Below are 21,149 nucleotides of genomic sequence, written 5' to 3'. Positions count from 1 at the left end.
AGTTTTTAGAAGATAGTATTCTAACAATAGTAATTAAGAAAGTATTTGTACACAGGAAATATTGTTTTACTGCCATTTTTACTGTGCATAGAGCTCCCATTCAAACGCCCTCGATGCTCTATCAGATTTATGCAGAGTGAGAGATGCTTCTGATTTATAGAGCTGACATTTAAATAAACCAGGCACAGAATAAAAATATTCCAATCTTGTCAGCAAAGTGATAGCTGAGGTACAAAGGGCCACATTAAGGTCTAGACTCCAAAAATAAACATGAAGGCACATGGAGATCTGTTGGTTCTCCAAAGGTCAATCTCTTGGGTGTGGATCTGTCTAGGGGAAAACTAAGCACAGAGGTGGAGCTTCTTTACCTCTCTTGAGGACCAAAACCACCGAGATCTGCAATCCTGAGGATTTCCACCACGAAAAGAAACTCATGGCTGTTTGAAAAGGGTAAGTGGTACCCACTCTGCTGCCTGGGAGTAGTACCCCCTCCAGGTACATTGTAAAATAAAATACTATGCTTTTGTCTGTTCCCAAATAAACCATTTGGGTCCCTAAGTCTAGAAGCATATTTCTGAATTGAGAAACCTCAGCTTCCCATTTGGTGCATGTGTCGTCTCTGATTTACAGTCCTTGTCAGACTGCACCTTGGTAGCTCAAGTGTTTACCTGCTCCTGTTGCCTACTCAGTCCTTCTTTGTAGGAAAGATGTCTCCTCAGCCTTCTTACAACATGGTTCCCAGTGAACCCTGGTTTGGGGTTTTGTGCGGTTATGAGCAGGTATCCCCTAGGCTCGGGTTGTACCATGGCTCTGAGTTTGATTGCCTGGATTTCAACAAATTCTAGAGGCTGGCTTGCTCTGGAGAAGGAAGGACAAACTGGGTTGAGGGATATGCAGTTGTCCTCCACTGGAGCACTGAGCTTTTGAGAACTCTTTTGAGAATGAGGCCTTTTCCTGGGACAACATGGGTAGAAATCCAACCTCAGCTGACTCTTCTGAAAGAATGGAGGCCCTCAAGGCTCATCTCCAGGAAACAACTGAGGGAGAAAACAAAACCTGTTTCTTAGCATCAGGGATTTTGTTATAACTCTGCCTTCTTTTTTATAAAACAATATTACCTGAAACACGTAATTTACTTCTGGGCGAGATTTACCAAGTCCTTTACCCTATATCTGGGGCGGGGGAAGGGGGGTACTTGAGGTTTGCTGACTGGTGCTGCAGAGATACCAATGGGAGTTGAGCTTACAGATATTTACTACATTCTTCCTGCAAAGATTGTGCCTCCAGGGATGTTTGAAATACCCACCACTGAAGGGATAGTGTTTTATTTTTAATCTATGTCCAATTTTGGGCCTAAGCATGTTTGATAGAGACCTCTTTTTATATATGGCAGTGCAGCATGTGACTTTTTGAAACGTGGTTGGCATTTTACTGCTAAGAACATGTACTGCTGCTGTAGTCGAAAGGAAAACCATTCTTCCTGCACAAGTCCAGACTTCTGTTAAATCTTTCCTCTTCTGAGAAGTGATTGCAATTTCTGATTTATCAGCTTCTGCTATCTAGTTGCTATCCAGGCAGGCTAGCAGAAGGATAAAAATAGAACTGGAAAAACAGTGTTGAACTGTGAAAAGTACATTTTACCTCCAAGTCTCTGAATTTTGAATATAAGCCTTGAAACACAGTGCTTCAGTAAATATTTTCTGTAACAGTGAGGTAAATTAGGGACTGCTCAAATACTTTGACTCGTGAGAGCCTTAAAATACTGAGACTGGCAGCAGAACTGCTCCATTTCCTTACGTTGTACTTTTTTTTTTTTTGCTTTGTGTTTGTACAGCCCCCCCCCCCAATATAAACCCTTCCTATATGACTCTGATTCCACACAGCTCTGTAATACAAACAAATAATCACAGAGAAAACCTTTGATAGTCTGTGATCTGACTTATGGCTACAATAGACTTCTGGTGGTGTAAATCAGAGCTGGCTGAAAAAATGGAACTATATTTAATAGGTGTAAGATTATATTATATATCATTTTTCTGGAACAATTTCAAATGAGAAAAGACAAGATCTGAACAATTTGGAGGAGTGAGAGCGCTGGGAGTCTCAGCAAACTAGTGGGTCAGTTAAGAAAACTTATGTTTTGACACAGTCTCCCACAGCATCCTCACAGCTAAACTGAGGGAGTGCAGTCTGGACAATCGGGTAGTGAGGTGGACTGCGAACTGGCTGAAGGGAAGAAGCCAGAGAGTTGTGGTCAACGGGTGGAGTCCAGTTGGAGGCCTGTATCTAGTGGAGTGCCACAAGGGTCAGTACTGGGGCCGGTATTATTCAATATATTCATCAATGACTTAGATGAGGAATAGAGTGTACTATCAGCAAGTTTGCTGATGACACCAAGCTGGGAGGAGTGGCTGATATGCCAGAAGGCTGTGCTGCCATCCAGCGAGACCTGGACAGGCTGGAGAGTTGGGTGGGGAAAAATTTAATGAAATATAACAAGAGCAAGTGTAGAGTCTTGCATCTGGGCAGGAACAACCCCAGGTTCCAGTATAAGTTGGGAAATGACCTATTAGAGAGCAGTGTAGGGGAAAGGGACCTGGGGGTCCTGGTGGACAGCAGGATGACCATGAGTGAGCACTGTGCCCTTGTGGCCAGGAAGGCCAATGGCATCCTGGGGTGGATTAGAAGGGGGGTGGTTAGTAGGTTGAGAGAGGTTCTCCTTCCCCTCTACTCTGCCCTGGTGAGACTGCATCTGGAATATTGTGTCCAGTTCTGGGCCCCTGAGTTCAAGAAGGACAGGGAACTGCTGGAGAGAGTCCAGCACAGGGCAATGAAGATGATTAAGGGAGTGGAGCATCTCCCATATGAAGAAAGGCTGAGGGAGCTGGGTCTCTTTAGCTTGGAGAAGAGGAGACTGAGGGGTGACCTCATTAATGTTTACAGATATATAAAGGGTGAGTGTCATAAGGATGAAGCCAGGCTCTTTTCGGTGACAACCAATGATAGGACAAGGGGTAATGGGTTCAAACCGGAACACAAGAGGTTTCCACTTAAATTTGAGAAGAAACTTCTTCTCAAGTGAGGGTGACAGAACACTGGAACAGGCTGCCCAGGGACGTTGTGAAGTCTCCTACTCTGGAGACAATTCAAAACCCACCTGGACACATTCCTGTGTAGCCTCATCTAAGTGTTCCTGCTCCAGCAGGGGGATTGGACTAGATGATCTCTTGAGGTCCCTTCCAATCCCTAACATTCTGTGATTCTGTTACTCTGTGATTCTGTGATTACTTAGGAAGGAATGTGAGAACAAGGTATGAGAGTGAGCTGAGGATCTATAGGATGTATCAGTGGAGAATGTCACTGAATATATTTCTTAGTGGATACATATCAGAGCTTGCCAGTTCAAACACAATTAGTTGTGGGACAGGACCCTCCAAATTGAATGATGCTTTCAGGGAGTTGTGGGTACCTTGAAAATTTTGCAGCAGTGCCAAAGAAACAGAATGTGTGATTCTGTTGAACTCTTATGAGTGGCTTAAGGATGACTACAACACAGGTGCCAGAGAGAGATCCCAAAACATACTTTCATTGCTACATTTCTTGGATAATTTGATCATAGAAGAGGATCTCCAGGAAACAAAAAAAGTCAGTTGCCTCTACAGGCCCTTTTCCAGCTATAATTATTTGTAACACAAAGCACCTCCATTTTACAGCTAAGGGTTTGTATTTGGCAGAGGTTTCTGCCTGAACACATAATGTTATACACAGAAAGTGTCACTCTGCCTTGGTACAAACGGCCTCAAGGCTTAAGCTGATACCAGTCACAGGCTGGGAACCCTCAGAATGCTCTGACTTTTCACAAAGGCAAACCACACATGCAAGATTTGTCTTATTTTTCATTTAATTAAGTCTAACAGTTCTCAACCTCCAGAGTTATCAGAAGAGAAGAGCTTCCATTTGCCTGATTTCATTACATTGTTTGTGCCTTTCCTTGGGCCACACATATTCTTGGCTTTTTGTTTCTGCCTAGTGGCAGCATGAAGTCAAGTGATAAGGGATGTGGAGCCCTCAGAAACTGCCCAACTGGCTGCTTGGGATCCCTCAGACACTGCTTCTCATGAGGCAGACAGTGGTATAATAATTCCTCTTGGTCTCAGCAACAAATGCCACAAGCTCAGGATGAACCATGCCAGCATGTCAATTTTTCAGGTGTCAGCGGGATTTAGGGAGCTACTAGGAAAAATAATTCCAATGAGTGAATGTTCTAGTTGCTGTTCAGCACAGTACAGGTTGCACAACCTATGCATAAGTGTTTACAGTAATACCCTTGAGTTTTTAATGCTTCAAGAGCAAAAAGAAGGTAGAGGGAATTCAATAAACAGAGCAAGCTCTTTCTTTCAGTTATACACAAATTTATCTTTAAACCAGTCCTGCTACTTACAGAACAAATAGCTACTCAAAGTATGGTGCTGATAAGCGTAGAACCTTTCCTGTTTGTATTCACGGTATCTAGGGAGATGGACAATTTGTCAGTCTAGGCAAATTGGGGAAGTTTTAGTCCCTCTAGAATGCATAAGCCTAGCAAAATTATTTTCTATGGGGAATTTTTGCCCAACCCCATATTTGGGGTAAGAAGAGCACAGAGAAGAGAGTGAACCAGTGTTTGGGAGAGTGAGGTTCTTTGCCCACCTTGTCTGGTGAGCTTGACAAGTCCCTGAATTTCTCTGTATCTCAGTTTCCAGGTTTGGAGCAAGAAAATAAGAGTATTTTCCTCTTTTGCAAAGTGCTTTGAGGCTTCTAGACAAAAAGTGCTGTGGAAGAGCTGGTTGAGGTTATTAGTAACAGTCAGGTGTTTAAAAGCATGACTTCATTTAGGTATCTGCAGAGCAGGTGGTGGATATACATTTTAAAATGATACACATCATAGCACAGATTGCAAAATGCTGTCAAAGCCCTGTAAAGATTTGGCAGCAAATGTGAGCTCACCTTGGTCTTTAGTTACAAACAGAACTTAAGGGCTTCACTGAGTGTGCATAGGTACAAATATATATAGCATGCACACACGTGTGTGTGAGAGCATTTGTTAATTTGCAGTAATTTAACATTTTGAATATGAACACGCAAAGGCTCGTGCTCTCAGGGTATGAAGAGGTCTGAATCCAAACCCCGTTGTGTTAGCTCAGTCTCAAAAGAAGAGACAGGAGGAAAACTGGGATTTCCCCTCCTTTTTCTCTCTGGCCTGGCTAGGGGAGAAGCAGCATCTATCACTGTTTGCTCCCTGGCTGCAAGAGCTGGCCTGAGTCAGCTGGAATTTGCCTATAAAATCCTACAGCAAATCCATCCCTATCTCTGGTGTTTGCAGTAAATATTGAGATGCAGCCTGAAATACACTGAAAAACACCGAGTCACCGCAAAATCTGCCCAGACAGGGGACTTTCAGGTGCCCCCTCTGTACTCTATTTAAGTTTTACAGACTGGATCAACCAATTTCATGAGAACTTGAACAAAAATCATTGAATATTCAAGGAGCCATTAAGAATTTTACCATCCGATGCAAAACTGCTGCTGAGGATTTTTGCAAACATGAAAATACAAAAAAAAATATTTAAAAGGTGAAGATTCAAAGATGCTGCTAAGATGATGCCATTATCATCCCTAGGTAACTATATGGCCTTTAATGAGGTAGCAAAGCATATGAAGTAAGAATTAGTCCAGAAATTAATGATGTTTCTTAATGATCATTAGCTCAAGAGTAATTAGGTCTGGGATTGTAAAAGGAGTCTAAGATAGCTAGATGCTACATTCAGTGTGATTTGGGGACTCAGGGATGATTCAGCTGCCTGTTTCTCCAGGGTGTACCAGAAACCCCAGCTGTTCTCTGTCCCCTCGCACACAGCAACGTGTCTGGTATCAGCACATCCTCTGGTTGACCTGCAGCTACTTCTTTTGCCTCACATTTATCAGAGAAACAGAGCTCTATCCATTAGATAATTTATATACTGCAGCTGCTTTTTCTGTTCGAGTTACCCAGGACACACTTGAGCTATTTTGTGTCTTTTGCTGAGCTGAGAGCATCTGGCAGCAATCCAGTGTTGTTGTCCCATCTGCAGGTATTATCTTTTCCCAGATTCAACTCAGCCATCCTGCTGGCAGAAGGGAAGCTGTTGCAACCAGCACTGAGGAACCAGGGAACTGCCCCTACATGGCATGGAAAGCACTGTGGGTTGGGATCAGCCTGGAAAGGCTGTACGGCCTCTGCTCTGCAGCTTGCCCTCAGTGAGATATGGCGTGAGGCTGTGCCAAAAGGCAACATGATCCCAGAGAGGGTGGCAGTGTGGTATTACTGAAAGGGCATGTCCTGAATGCTGGAGAGAGGAATGAGCTGATGCCCTCATGTAAAGATATTGCTAATTTGGGCAATGTTTGTTTTTAAAGGTCCTGATGGACTTTTTTCAGGCTTCCTCACTCCACACTCTGTTCATAGCTTCCTTCTATCCTTTTATGCCTTTTCCCAACCAGGACACACGTCAGAAACCTTCCATTCCCTGTCTCAGCCCTGCTGGGATAGTGTCAGGCACATCAGCTGCCCCTACTAGCCAGAAAATTCATGTCCTGTCCCTTAGAGTTACTAACAACAGATAACTGTAAAGAGTTTGTTTCACCTCTGGGGCATTCCTGTCTCCCTGAATAGACACTCTGCCTCCTGAGGTCTGGGATTATAATTCCTGACCAAGTTGTTACTCAGTTCAGCAAGGTGTTACTGGCATCATAATATGAACCGAGATTAAATTCTGTTGAGCTGTGCACATTGTAAGAAATGCAATGCTCCTCCAGGAAAAAAAAAAAAAAAAATTATATTTACTGTGGCCATATCTGCCACATCTGGCTGCACCAAATCTAGGTAGGCCCACAAGATGGTAAATAAAAAGCAATTTTCTTCTAAATATTGGATGTTTTTGACATTTCTGAAGATAAACGCTCTGTGTTTTAAACAACCATTTTTTTTGTTTTTTTTACAAAATTATATTTCTTTTGTCCAGAAGCTACAAGCTGCAATGTTATTATTTTTAGGGTTTTGTTTGTTTTGATTTTTTTTTTTTTTTGCAGGATATGTCAGAAGAAACTAGTATCTTAGTAATTTTGTAGATTTTTTGAGTATCTGTAAAAATAAGAAGTTGAACTGATCCTTAACACCATTTCCCAGGCCCAGGAAACAGTCAGCTGTAGGATGAGTTATGAAGACAGTAGGCTTAATTGCATATATTCATCGAGAATCCATAGTGCTTGCCTTAGCTGATGATTAGAACCAATTGTAATTTTTTGTTAATTTAAGACTACTTTCCCCTGCAGCTGCGTGAACCTGTGAGATTTTCAGCAGCATTTCTCTGCCTTTCTCATTTCTGGTACATTTAAAGCTGGTGGGCCAGAGGAGGAGAGCAGAGGTTTGAGCATGGGAGATGCAACAGGAGGACACAGACCAAAACCCACCCAAAATGCCACAAAAAGCATGGCAGCAAATCAAACCTCCTCATCCATTCAGGTGTCAGCTTTGGCTGCTAAATAGAGACCAGATTACTTTTTATTTTTCTTTACGAAGTCCTGAAGCTTCTCCTTTCAGCATCTGAAATCAGCTGGGGGCAAAAAGGGAGCACTTGGTGCAGTGACAAGTAATCACAACTTGGTGCCAAGTCCTGCCAAACTTTTCTTGGCAGCTTTGTCCTATAGTCATGCCAAACAGGTGAGAAAAGCTGGCGGTTACTGGGTGTGACTGGGAGGAAAAGCTACACCAAAGCAAACAGCTCATTCCATGCTCTTATACTGACCTGTCCAGGGCATGTTCTCTGCACCTCTGTTTCCTGTCCCATCATTGTCTATATTTAGTGTATTGCTTTTAATAGAATAGCAGGGGTCATGTCATACAGAGTTTCCAGAGTGCCCAACACAGCGGGCTCACAAACAGTTAGGAACAGACCCACACAACTGCTTCGAGGACAAAACTCCGATAATCTCTTGGCTGCAGTGTGTTTCACAACCACGTGGGCTCTTAAACACTCCTCAATCAAATGTTTCCATACACAGAGGCACGACTGCTTTTGGGATCATGCAGGGTCTAAATGGAGCACAGAAATCATGGTGTCATGGGAAAAAAAAGAGAACTTGACATTTCCCTGATAGAGAACACCAAAGTCTCTCTCCTTTGGAGACAGTCCTGCTATGAAAGGTTGAAATTTCCAATGTTTCTCCCTGTAACAGACAAAAATAAGTACTACAGGGGTGGTTCCAAAAGAGGGAAGCCTAATTATGGAATATTTCTGCAGGAAAACCTTTGTTTCAAAGCTTCCTTCTTTAGAGGAGCAGCACACTGAGGCTTGAAGTGCCTGCCACATACCACTTTTGAAAATTGTAGTCTAAATTCAACGTTACCTCCTTAAGCCACATGTATTTATCCATTACAGTTCTATAGCAGTGCAAATAGCCACCTTAAAGTCAACCAGTCCATTATTAATGAATCTGTACCCCTTAAGTAACACTATGCGTTTGAATTACAAGTTGCCAGTTGCTGGCCCTTGTAAGCCATTTCCATTTTATTCTGAGATTTCATTCCAGTGATCAAATCCTGACCTCATATCACTCTTAACCACATTTTACTTCTTCCAGCTGTTTGTAGCTTCAGAGTGTATCCTGACAAAAGTACCAAACCAAAGCCAGAACTTTGACCTGAGGATGGCTTTCAGCAGTCTGTGGCTCACAGGGATCGTGGTGGGGAGGTGACATTATTTCTGTTTTACAGGGTAACTTGTCCCATCTACCCACCACAGGCTACTTCTGCCCTGGAAGGAGTCTCCCCCTGTCCCTGAACAAAGGCTCAAAGCCCCAAACACCAAGCAGACAGGTTGTGATCTTCCTCCCACTGCCACATTTTAGGCCATGATCCCTCCCCTCCAGACGATTCTGCTCACCACCAGGATTCAAAGCTACGTTTGTTGGCTTTTAACTGATGTGCAAAAAACACTGGCAGAAAGCAAGCTGCCTTCTGCTTTTGGACCTTGATTTTTAGTGTTATTTAGATTCCAAATAGGCACCTGATGGCACAGCCAAAAGTATAAAGAGGAGATAACTGATTTTGACCACCTTCCACAAAGCCTTCCTGACTGGGTTTGTGTTCTGCACAGAAACCTCTCTCATCTTCTAGATGGATTTTACTCCTAAAGAGACAGCAGGAAAACAACTACATGTAATTTAAGTCCTCAAAATAAAGCCAAAATGACATTTAAAGGATGAAAAGGTGTTGTGGATAGGGTTATTCTTTTTCTCATGCCTTTATTGGTAAAATTTTCTCCTCTGATACAGCTATTTTCTTTCTCATTTCTAGTTTTTTCTAACCGAATACACTGGGCCTCTTCTAATATATCTGCTCTTTTACATTCGCCTCTCGAGTATTTATGATAAAGTGGAAAGTATGAAGAACTTCCGCCACCCAGTGGTACAGTAAGTGAGGGTTGTGGGACCTGTTTCCTGGAGGGACGGAGACTGCATTGCCAGGCCAGAGGAGGTTCCAGGGGTCTCAGATTATTCTTATCAATAGCAGCACTCATAAGCCTGACCAAAAATGAGATCTCAGTTCAATGGTCTCTGTGCCTCTGTGCCTCTGTGTTGTATTTGACCCAAGTGGTTTGCACTCTAGACGTGCATCCTGAACAGAAGATGACATAATAAACACAGCGGGTAGTCACCCAAAATCTTGAGAGAAGAGGACAAGACTTCAGGTGTCCTACTCCCAGTCTCTTCACAGCACATTCCCACTCATAAGTAGCATCCTCATCCAGCACAGAAGATAAATGCTCCACCCACTGGCAGCTCTCCTGTAGGCAACAAGGAGGAATTAATTCTGAGAAGTCTGCGTGTCATAAGTCAGGTCAAGAACTACAGAGAAACTCAAAAGAACCACCCTAAGAATTCAGAACTGGTAATCTGAATTTCAAAACTAACCTCTTCAAATTCTAATTGTTCCCCAGGGCCACACACACAACCACAGAATTCAGATACACAAGATATGTGAGTTCTGAAAGAGCATTAGGAAGTAAAGCACTTAGGTGACAAACTGAAGTAAGAGCTTAGCTGCTATTACAGAAGAGTGAAAAACACAGAACAGTTGAATTCAAACCCAGAGCTGCAAGGCACCTGCCTGCCTTCTTTTGCTTATAAAAGGAGAGAGTTTCTGGTAGCACAGAGGAGCCAGCAGTACCTTTAATTTCTTTTAGCTGGGTAAGGGGTGTGTAGAACCCTTCCAGTGGCCTCTCCTTAATGGGTTCATCTGAGGTCCCCATCCTGAGTCAAATTAATTTTTAATTCCCAGCAAAGCTGAAAGTTTGCTCCAGCCTTCGGATAAATCATTAACTGTTTGAAATTTCCTTAGCTAAATTCTTTCTGGTTTAATTACTTCAAAATTGTTTAATCTTTGGCTATCATACGAGTTGCATAATAAAAATATTTGAGATTTCATGTGCTGAAAAGCACTCTTCATTTATGCCTTATAATTGTTTGCAATGAGACAGGCACTGGCAGTATGGTAAATGTAACAAGATAAAATGCCACCAGGAATCACTCTTGACATTTGTTTCTGAAACTCAAATCTCTGTGACGTGCAACTCATTCTCAGAAGCAAATCAGCAATTCCTCTTATTGGTTCATAATCTTCCTCAAAAGAGAATCAGTGTAATAATTTCTACCACAATTATCTCATTTCTTTGTCATGGGGAACAAAACGGGGGACAAAAAAGCCATCAGAATGGAATAACTTTGCAATAAAATCTCATTTTGCATCCCCAAGGTAACGAAATACAAACTAACTCCATGTAGTTACTTCCGTTGGCAAAGGCCAAGGAAACCATTCCAAACATTTTTAAATGTCAGGCACATCCCACGGGAGCACTAAGGTAGCCTGAAAACATGGGAGATGGCTTTCGGAAAAGCGTGGCAGACGTCTGCTTGGATACACAGCTGCCCTGGTTTAATGTCTTGTCAGGGCTGTGCATCATACCCAGAACTCCAGGAGCTCTTTTTCATTCAAGGCTAAGAAAAATCAGTTTCTTCCCTGCAAAATGAAAGCAACTTTGTACAATACTGAAAATTATTCCATTAATCTTTGGTTCCAGGTGCTTCAATTAAGACAAAATCTTAAATCCCACAATTTCAATGTGACTCGGCAGTTTCGGAACATTAGTCCTTATTCCTTTTGTGACATTAAGCTGTGAAGTCTTAAAAAGCAATCTTTCACTTATGTTAATTTCCTTTTTTTTTTTTTTCCCTTTCAGCTTGGCCTGCTTCTGCCATTGTTTACACTACATCAGGCATCTTCTGGAGACGTTATTTGTTCACAAGTTTTCAGGAGGGCACACTCCTCTAAAAAATATGATAAAGGTGATAATATGTTTATAATTTTGTCTAAGAGAGAATATCCTCATATTAAAGCAGTCCTTGAAAGAACAAAAAATAATCCATTTTCTAGCTTCAGGAGTTATGATTGGTCAAAATACAAATGTAGGAAGAATTTCAGGACCATGTCCCCAAGGATATGAATTTAAATCAATATCCGTTTTAGCTCCTGCATGTCAACTGACTCATCTACCCAAAGAGCTGACTGTAATGTCCAGGATATTTTTCAGACTGAATGCTATTTTATAATGAGATAAGCTGCTGCAACATCTAGCAATCCCGACAGAAATCACACTCTTCTTCCTCGGTGCAATATAAATACAGAGTGAGAGACAGGCCTTGTATTAGGAAGTTAAATCAAATTATGAGTAGGAAAAAAAAAATAAATTGAGGCCTTGGGAAGGAAGATACTGAGCTGGTCAAAAGCCTTTGTCTCCCGAAGCTTCCCAAGCTTCGAATGTGTGTCATTACTCATAGGCTCTCTTTTCTTTTATATCACATATTTATGGTCTAGTACCAGCTCAGCTGTTTTAACCAGTCCGAGACTTTTAATAGTTCAACTCAGAGAAACGTGCCCTTCAGCAGCAGAATGAAATAAGGAAGAAACAAACATCAATCCCTACAAGAGGCATAAACCACATTCAGCACAATAAAAAAAAATATATATACACTATGTGTCCTTTTTGTTTTTATCCTAGTGGCTTCATAGCATCTTAAAAGCTATGTAACTCAGAAAGCCACTGCAAAGTGGCTTCTAGGTTTTGCATTTACCAGAATTTATGAAGTTACAGTTTGTACTTGCTTATCTCCCTTTCCAATAAAAAATAAATGTTTCTTCTGTCCATTTCAGGGCTGTGCCTTTTACTGGGGATTCACATCCTGGATCGCATACTACATCAACCATCCGCGGTACACACCACCATGTACGTATCATTGGAAAGGTTTTGGTGTGCAACCTAAAGTCCTCCAAAATCAAGAAGTCTCATACTGATCAGTGAACTTTGGGGAATAAAGGGTTTTCTTCACCACTTTTAATTACACTCAGTTAAATTTCTAATTCTTTTAAATCAAAAATTTCTTCCACATGGAACTTGCTTTCCTAAAAAGTAGCTTTTGAAGTAGCACAAAAAAAATCTGTTTCAGATCAGTGAAGTGAGGTGCGGACACGCGGTTTGTGTCCCTGAGCCGCAACCCAGGTTTACACGAGAACTGTTGACCTTTGGAGATGAATATGATGGAGCTGACGAATATTAGAAAAAGTCAGGTGAAAGCTGCCTTGAGATTGGTGGTGAGGAGACTGGCATTTCTAGAGTGCTGTTACTATTTGCATTGTGTGTGATAATATCCATTCTTCCTGCAGAGCCTGTCAGGAAAGAAGTATTTCTGCTCCTCAGCACTAGATTAATTTCACCCATTGCAAACCATGTGCATACTGTAAAATGCAATTTATTATTTTCTTCTGTTTTCCAGCATTTGGCCACAGACAAGTTGCTTTTGCTGCCCTTGCTTTTCTGGTATGTACAAAAAATACAAGTTTTATGAAGCATTGCACAATAGGAACTACTTGTAATTTGCAAAAATGCTTTAATGCTGCTCTGCATTTGTGTATATGTATGTTCATTCCCACAACCCTGTGTCCTTTGACTGGATGTAGCAATTATTTACTAAGTCTAAGCCTTAAATTCACCTAGTACTATTTACCTATACAGAGCTTAATGCAAAGCACTGTCCTTGAAAGCCATTAAGAACATCATTAGCATTATTACTACTCGCAATTGTGTAAAGTTGCTAACACTTAGACAAATTGCAATTTTTAAAACACTGAAGAATTCTATCCTAAGCAGACTTTGCAATAGTACTGTGTGCCCTGAATAACTTATCCTTGACAGCTATTAAAACCAAAAATTATTATTATATATTAAAAAAATGCCTGCAAAGTGGAGGAAGCCAAGGGAAAAAGCACAGGTGAAGCAGGATGGCTGGCATTTGTTTTTCAGCCAGTTTAACCTTGCCTTTGTGGAGCTACAGCTAGAAATGCCATTTTTTTCAGAGAATTAAAGCCCTGGGAGTTCCGTGGTGGGTGAGCATGTGGTTTGCTGGGAAAAGAGGAAAATGTATCAGTTCACCTGTTCAGGCATCAAGCAGAGCTGAGTCCTGCTGGGGTGTTTGCTATAAAATACATCACACCCTTCAGATCTGCACCAGCACCTGCTTTGTGCTCTGAATTCTGCAAACTTCCTGACCATGGAAACTTAAAACACCTTTTCCCTTCCAGACCTTGTTCTGGCAGGTTCCCAGACTATGAATTTAAAAGAGTAACGTACACAAGAAAATAATTTGAAGCTGTTTTCACAGGTTTCTAAAACATATGAATGAAGTATTTGGAAGATTTTTTTTCTTCTTTTTAAGGCTTATTACACATCCTGATTTAAGTGTATACAGCTGCAGCTGCTGTAAACAACAGTATTCAGTAATTTGAAAAGTGTCAGCAAGGCCCTTCGGAAATACTGTCATTTTTAGAGAAATTACTCTAAGCTTTGCAGGGATGTTTTTCTCATAGGGTACACATGGAATACAAAGAGGAGGAACAGTATGTAGACTTCAATATTTATCATCAGAAATACGGTAGGCCTTTTTTTCTGCAGTTCTCCACTGCCCCACATTTCATAGTGCTGGACGATGTCTGGCTTGCATTTAGCAGTACTTAGCAATATTTCTATAGAGGGGCATAACAGCTAATTACAGCTAAATGCAGCTGCAGAATCAAGGGTAAACTAATAAAAATCCCTGCAGAAATGCCCTTTGCTTGATTTACTTTGAATTGATTATACAATTAGTAGGTATTAACTACAACATGTGAAACTCTTTTGCTCCACAATGGTGTGGGCATCACACATCTTGGTATGTATAGCATTTCATAAAACCACTTTTAATTTTGAGACTTTTTCTTTAAAATAATAGTAATCAGAAACAATCATGTTCCTACCTCGTAATCGGAAATACATAAATTAAAATTACATCTGTTGCTATGGCTAGAATTGTAGCTTCTGTTATGGTATTTTACAATAGAATTTCCTTTTCTGGCTATTTAGTGTTTTGCATCTGGTGTTTATGATAGGTGACAGCCAGTTAGTTGTAATTAAAAAACATAAAAGGACTGCAGGATTTGACCCATGACTGCATATTCACGCAGAATAACAGCTTTGCTAATAAAATTTAAACTTTCCTAACAAAACACACACTAAACTCTCTGCCAAAAAGGGCAAAATTCTTCAGCAATGCTATCTACAATATTCTGTCAGATAACGGCACATTGCAATATAAAATGAAGTTGCATATTCCTTTCAATTCGTTTTCGTTGAAGTTTGTTACAGCTGACTTTCAGAATTGGCTTTAAAAAAATACAATCATGTTTCTTTTTTTCCATATTAATTTAGTGACTTTACACTTTTAAAGGCTCTGGGTTTTAGCACTCTTCCTTTTTTATTCCAATTTCTTATTTTTTTCCTCAGCTTTGCAAAATTTAGAATTACAAATGATATAAGAAAACTTTTAAAGAACTTTTTGACACTGCATTTTTTCAATTTGAGGAGAAATCAGCATTAGAACCCAGAAATGAATAACGAAGTTCAGCCCAGTCTGAGATTTAAATGCATACAGGCATACAGCTGAAAAGATCTTTTTAATGTCTTGCAGATGTGTGAAGCTGGAAATCACTTTATCAACGTAGCTTTGGCTCACCAAAATCATTCAGGTCTGTCTTTGTTTCTTGTTTGTCTATTTGAGATGGAAGCGTGCTTAACTGATCCGTCTTCTGATGTTACACAGTAATTTATGTATCCACGGAATAAAGATGAAGTAGGTACCATGCTATTGCTATAACGTCTTCAAAATAAATGTGGTGACAGGGAAACATTCACAACACTGTTGTTCCAAAGCTTGCAGCAAATTAATCTTAATTATACAGAATTGCACTTTAAATACAGATTTAAGCATGGAAGTTCTCTACAGCATCCTGTTGATTGACAGTGGAGGACTCCATCTTAAATAAGTTGCAAAAACTTTTAAATTGGGTTGCAGAGTTTTTAGATACGTGCATCTCATGCAGAGATCCATGTGCACACACAAGTGCACAAAGACCGACTCATGAATACTTACACAGACATCCATATATATGTGTTACATAAAAGAGTTATAGTATATACACTTAGAAAGTAAAATATATTTTCAGATAATAATAGTATAATTCTCCACTGGAACACCCAATTCCAGAAAATACTGCACCACGGTACGATCAACTTGCACACTGAAATGAGTTTCCGTTCCAGAAAGCCTCTGATGTGCTCTGGGCAGGCACTTATGTTGTTTGCTGGAAAGGGCCTAATACAATTTAAAAGCAGCATGAGCCAAATAGTTTATCAGCATTCTCCAGTATCAACATCTACGAGTATCATTGCCAGAACATAACATCTTGCATATGTGGCATTTTGTGTGAGTGTTACAGGTGGCTGTAGAAACCTGTGCTCTTGGCTCTGGAGTTGTTCTGGATTTTTCCTTTTCTTTTTTTTCTTTTTTTTTTTTTTCCTTTCATAAAGGAGGCAAAGCCTGTTTTCCAAGTCCAACCTACAACCCATTCACGTGGCTCTTCTTGCTGGTGTCCTGTCCCAACTATACATATGAGGTATGTGACTTTCTCCTGCTTACATGCAAAGGGCAGGTGGTTATGGTGTCTCAGCCTTTGCCCACAGTAGATCTGCAGTTGCTCCACACAGTTCCCTCTGCACATCAGTCACTGCGTTCTCTTTTTCCACCAGACCTTCTCTTCCTCCACATCAGTATTGTGGCTCTGTGTATTCCACTCCAGCATAGACCTCTCAGTGATCCCAGGGTTTACCACGCACCACTTCACCCCTACATGTCCTTTTAGTAATTTTTCCTCTCCTGTTTCCAGTGTTACTGTTACTCTTCTTCCACAAGGAGCTCTCGGGGAAGGGGTTGCTTTTGAAAACCTGCTCTTTTGTTTTACATAACCTATAGCATGAACAATTTTACATAAAGGGCAGCATTAACAGTGCCTCCTTCTTTGTAACAGGTTGGGTCCTGGATTAGTTTCACAGTGATGACACAAACTCTCCCAGGTGAGTTTGAAACAGAATGAAGATAGCCTCTAAAGTGTGGTTTGTAGAGGTGAATTCCGTAAATCTAAAATTTGCCAAAAAATATGCAGCATATGAAATATTGCCATCAAATTCCCCTTGTGATGTGACTGTATGAACTTTTGAAGTGCAACCCTCAGAGGACTGGGCAGAACACAAGCCTTGCTGCACCACCTCCAGTTAACCTCTTTTCAGCAAAACCCGCTCTCCGCTTTTTGTTAAGGATTGTTGTTTTTTCTGTTTCCACAGTGAAAAAAGACTTTGAAATTAAAAAAAAAAAAAAAAAAAAAAAAAAGTCAGTATTCTTCATTTACAGTCAATCATTTCTGATATAGGAAAATTTCTTTTCATTGTAAACCTGGAATAATACTTCCAATAGGGAGAGGAAAACAGATGTACTTAGTACTTTGAAAGACTGAAGACACATGCTCCTGGTAGCATCTCCCCACTTGATTATATTGAGCAAGCAGCTCATAACAGCAGCCAGCTCAGCAGCATTTGCAACTCTTGCTCAGTCCTTTCCTGCACTCTTAGAAACCTGAGTACACAAATGTGGTTCCTGGAACTGAGATTTTCAAGATATTCACTTCATTATTTTGCCATTCCAAAACAGAAACCTATAAAAACTACATGCAAAAATATCCCCATATGGTTTACAAATGAAAAATAAAGGAATTTCAAAAGTTGAATAAACTGCATCATGCAAAAAAATAAAATTAAACTTCTAATTTTGTTTGAAAAGAGAAAACATTTTTGGTCATTAGGCCCTGGTTTGGAAATGACCAGAAAGTTTGGGGATGTTGTAGGGCTGACACTGAAGGAAGACACATGATCTTTTTTTTCTTGTTTTCTTGGTAGTTGGCATTTTTGCTTTCCTGATGGTCATCCAGATGTCTCTGTGGGCCCGCAAGAAGCACAAGCTGTACCTGAAGAGATTTTATCCTGAGGTGCGGAGAAAAGCAGCCATGATTCCCATTATCTTCTAAGCTCTGCACAAGAGTTGCAGCTGAAATTCAACAGCTGACTCAGAGTAAATGAGCCATTTTCACTCAGTAACCACATGGATCTGAGGAAGAGCGACTGAATATCTTTTTCAGAAAATAAACAGATCAAAACAAAGAGTTTTTAATTAAGTGAAAAACCGTAGCTTTCAGATTCTTTGTTTCTGCTACAAGATATGATTTAATTAGATTTTCTTTAAAGGAGATAATGGGGAGCGGACAAGAAAATTGCTTACATTGAATTTTAGGCTAGATATTTAGCTAGTGTAAGTGGGGACAGATGCTTTTAAAATTACCAGAATAGAGCTCATCTGCATATATTCAGGTCTGGTGATTTTAAGGTTCAGTGTTAGACGCTGACAAGTCTTGGATTTTTGCATTAGAAGATGTTTCACGGACTTATTTTTATTAAACTGCATAGAACCAGCAAGTTTTGCCTCAGCTCCTCTAAAGCATCACATCAAAGACAGACCACTATACTGTTAACATAGTTTAGTTCAGCTTTACAAGATTTTTCTTTCCTTTTTTTTTTTTTTTTAATTGAATCTGATATCAAGTTGTTTAACACAAATTGTCTGAAATCGATCACTGCAGATAGGTTCTGGCTCACTTTCACTTTCAGGTAGGCAGATCATCCCCGTGGTCCCAGGACGGGCCTGTTTGTGAAGTGCCTGCCATCTTGCCACTAATTTATGGCATGACCTCAGGTACCTCATTTAAAGTCCCCCCCTTTTGGACACTGAACACTTCTGGAAATAGCATGGGACTTCCTGGACTAACAAGTGTGTTAAGATCCCCTTGTTCAGTGCCTGACTGCATCCGGACGCCATTTGCCTGACTTGTACCAAGAACTGTGACATCCTTGGGTGCGAGGTGAAGCAGAGCACAGCTCCTTCTCAAAAAGAAGAGGAATCCTGCCAGAATAATTTCAGATGAACACTGCCCCATCTGCTTCTCTGCTTTCCAGGACATTATTATTTAAGGGATTCTCTGGCCTTGTTATTCCAGTCCTGAAAACTCTATTTAGCCCCATTTGCAAACAGGCAGCACTTATGTCATGCTGAAGTAAAATTTTTAGAAATTTCAGTTACAGAGAGCAAAAGTACCAGAACTGCTTTAGCAGGTATTAAGATATTGAGAGTTCAGACATTAAGTCCAGTGTTCATTCTGTTTCTTTTGCACCTGTATTGATGAAAAAGCTTGTCTGAAGACCTTTGATCATTAGAGGAACATCAGAGTACACCAGCAAGGCAGGCAGTTTCTGTCTCCTAAAGGCACTGTTATCTTTGTGCCAGCTCAAGTGTTCTAACAGAGTTATTTTGACCAGTAAATTGGGTTCATATTCCCTCCTCTAATGTTTAACTCACAATATTTATCCTTTTAGCTGCAGTTAATCTGTTTCATCTTGGGAATATGAATTAATTGCTTTCCTTATTTTTCCACTTGGAACCTGTGAACACCTAGAATTTCTTATTCCTCTCAGTAGAAAACCTGAGTCACAGTGAACACTCAATTCTCTCTACCCAGACTGCTAATTAAGTTTTGATTCAGGTTTATTAAATGTCTCATTTTTAGCAATCGTCAAGTTTAAAATAGTTCATGTGGGAGTGTAGTTTGCCAAAATTATTCACTTAGCTGTTAGTCACTTGATTGTAAGGGCTGCAGCTTTAAGTCTGTCCATGGCATGTTTCCAGAGTGATTCCAACTGCTAGGAGCAGGTTCCTACTTCAAAGTAGGTGCTTAGGAATTGTTTCTCTCCCTGATTATTAATTGGTCATTCAGTCTATGGGGAGGTTGAGAGGGGGGAAGAAGCGGCTTGGCTCCTGTAGTAAATGACTGAAGTTTTACAACAGAGGTGAGACCAAACACGAAGAACAAATAAAGATCTCTTACAGAAGGCTGTCTCGAATAAGCAAAGCAGATAATTTTGGAATTCACCAACAGAGTGTTGAGTAGGTAAAACTCCTCTGAACAGCAAACAATGGCTTAAAAAATAGCAATAAATCCAGTTTTGTGCAACTTCACAGATTTTTCTGCATTAATCTGTCCTCTGTGTGATTAGAACAGGTCAGTTAACTTCCTGGCATGAAGGGCATGCTTTGCTTCAGAATGAAGTGTATAAAAATGGTCAGTCTTTATTTTGATAAATGTTTTGCACATATTAAAACAAAGAGGGGAGGAGGGAGAAGCATTGTTATAAAAAGCTGTGATCATCACCACAAGCACCATACACCTTTTGAACCCCAAAGAATTGTCACCACACAAACATTTTTATTGGAAAGTTTGCCATGACTCTGCTAATTACCTGAGAAAAAGAATGCCTTATCAAGCCCTAAATATGCCAGTATTTTTTTTTATTTGGCCTGCTGAGAATTTTTTTTTTAAAAATAACAAATTAAAAATCCCTTTGGCAATATTTTCTCTTAAGCACAGCCCTAGCTTTTCAGAGTTGTCAGTGGATGGAATGCACGAGCAAGGCCCTCCCAGAACATCACCATGGCTCTGGGTCAACATGAGCTGTCACCTGGAGCTCAGGTAGTCGCCCCTCGCTATCTGGTTCCCCAGTTTGATCCCCTTAAGACCCAGTCTGAATTCCCTTAAGACCCAGCCACATACGTGTCTTATAAGATGGTACCACATCATCTCAGCAGACAGGACTAAAAATAATCTCAGTGATTTCATCTTTCCATAGGGAAAGGACACTGGAAGTGGGAGAAGTGAATCAAGGCAGATGGTGGTCCTTTTTTGAAGATGTTCTAATCATCAAGATATCTTATACTTGGTATTGTTTTGAATAAAGTGACTGGCTTTTATCACACTAGGAATTGAGACAAAGCAACCTGATAACAAAGTAGTTCTCTTCAGAGCCTGCAGTGATAGCTAAACATAATAAAATAAAAATCACGGAATGGGAAGACTTCTAAAGCACACTATAAGAGGAAGAAAGCAATAGGAAAGCAAGAGACTATTTATCTATTTATAGTTTTAACAAGTGCTGCTGAAGTAAAAATTAATTCAAACCATAAAAGAGTTTTCCAGCGAGCTACTATTTTCCACATGTTGCTTTATGAGCTTCCCTTTTCTGTATTTTCCTATGCCCAAGTTTTGTCTTCAAGCTATACTCCCTGTCATTGAAATTCAGGAAAGCTTTTAGAGAAATACACTCTATGCCTGCTGCAGTCTACTACATATGAACACCTCCACAGTACCCAGGCTTCTAATGTAGATCTGCTTTTATCTGACTTCTAAAGCCTTTGAAGATGGAGAAACCAAGTAAGAAGAAATCATATATAGTTAAATATGATAAGAGTATTCAACAATACTAATGAATTCCTATTTAAAAAAGCAAACTTCACATCTTTTGTCAAATCTGATTGTTAGCCAGTATTATTCCTGTGAATAAGTAATACAGCTCTACCAGCAGTCCCTGGTACTATTCCAGGTACCTGACCATACTCAGTAAGGAAGGCTTTTGTTTTAAAATTACAGGTTTCACTACATGGGGGCTCTTCTAAAGCACCACAGGACTGGCTCCAGATAAAACATGCCACATCAA

At 40.3% G+C, this 21,149-nt stretch overlaps 1 protein-coding gene across 1 annotated transcript in view; it reads left to right on the top strand.

The window, feature by feature from the left end:
* TECRL (trans-2,3-enoyl-CoA reductase like) overlaps positions 1-17,578 on the top strand; it is a gene marked incomplete at both ends in the record, with an annotated part of 57,235 nt that extends 39,657 nt beyond the window's left edge. The window contains 8 exons of the mRNA XM_080343804.1: positions 9,374-9,489; positions 11,316-11,421; positions 12,287-12,359; positions 12,907-12,950; positions 15,133-15,190; positions 16,032-16,117; positions 16,529-16,574; positions 17,451-17,578. Of these exons, the coding sequence (XP_080199930.1) occupies positions 9,374-9,489; positions 11,316-11,421; positions 12,287-12,359; positions 12,907-12,950; positions 15,133-15,190; positions 16,032-16,117; positions 16,529-16,574; positions 17,451-17,578 (657 nt within the window). The remainder of the gene's footprint in view (positions 1-9,373; positions 9,490-11,315; positions 11,422-12,286; positions 12,360-12,906; positions 12,951-15,132; positions 15,191-16,031; positions 16,118-16,528; positions 16,575-17,450) is intronic.
* Between the last annotated feature and the right edge of the window lie 3,571 nt (positions 17,579-21,149).

Source organism: Nesoenas mayeri (assembly GCF_963082525.1).
Source record: "Nesoenas mayeri genome assembly, chromosome: 4".
In the NCBI taxonomy this organism is placed as follows: domain Eukaryota; kingdom Metazoa; phylum Chordata; class Aves; order Columbiformes; family Columbidae; genus Nesoenas; species Nesoenas mayeri.
This window is presented reverse-complemented; position numbering and strand designations above follow the sequence as displayed.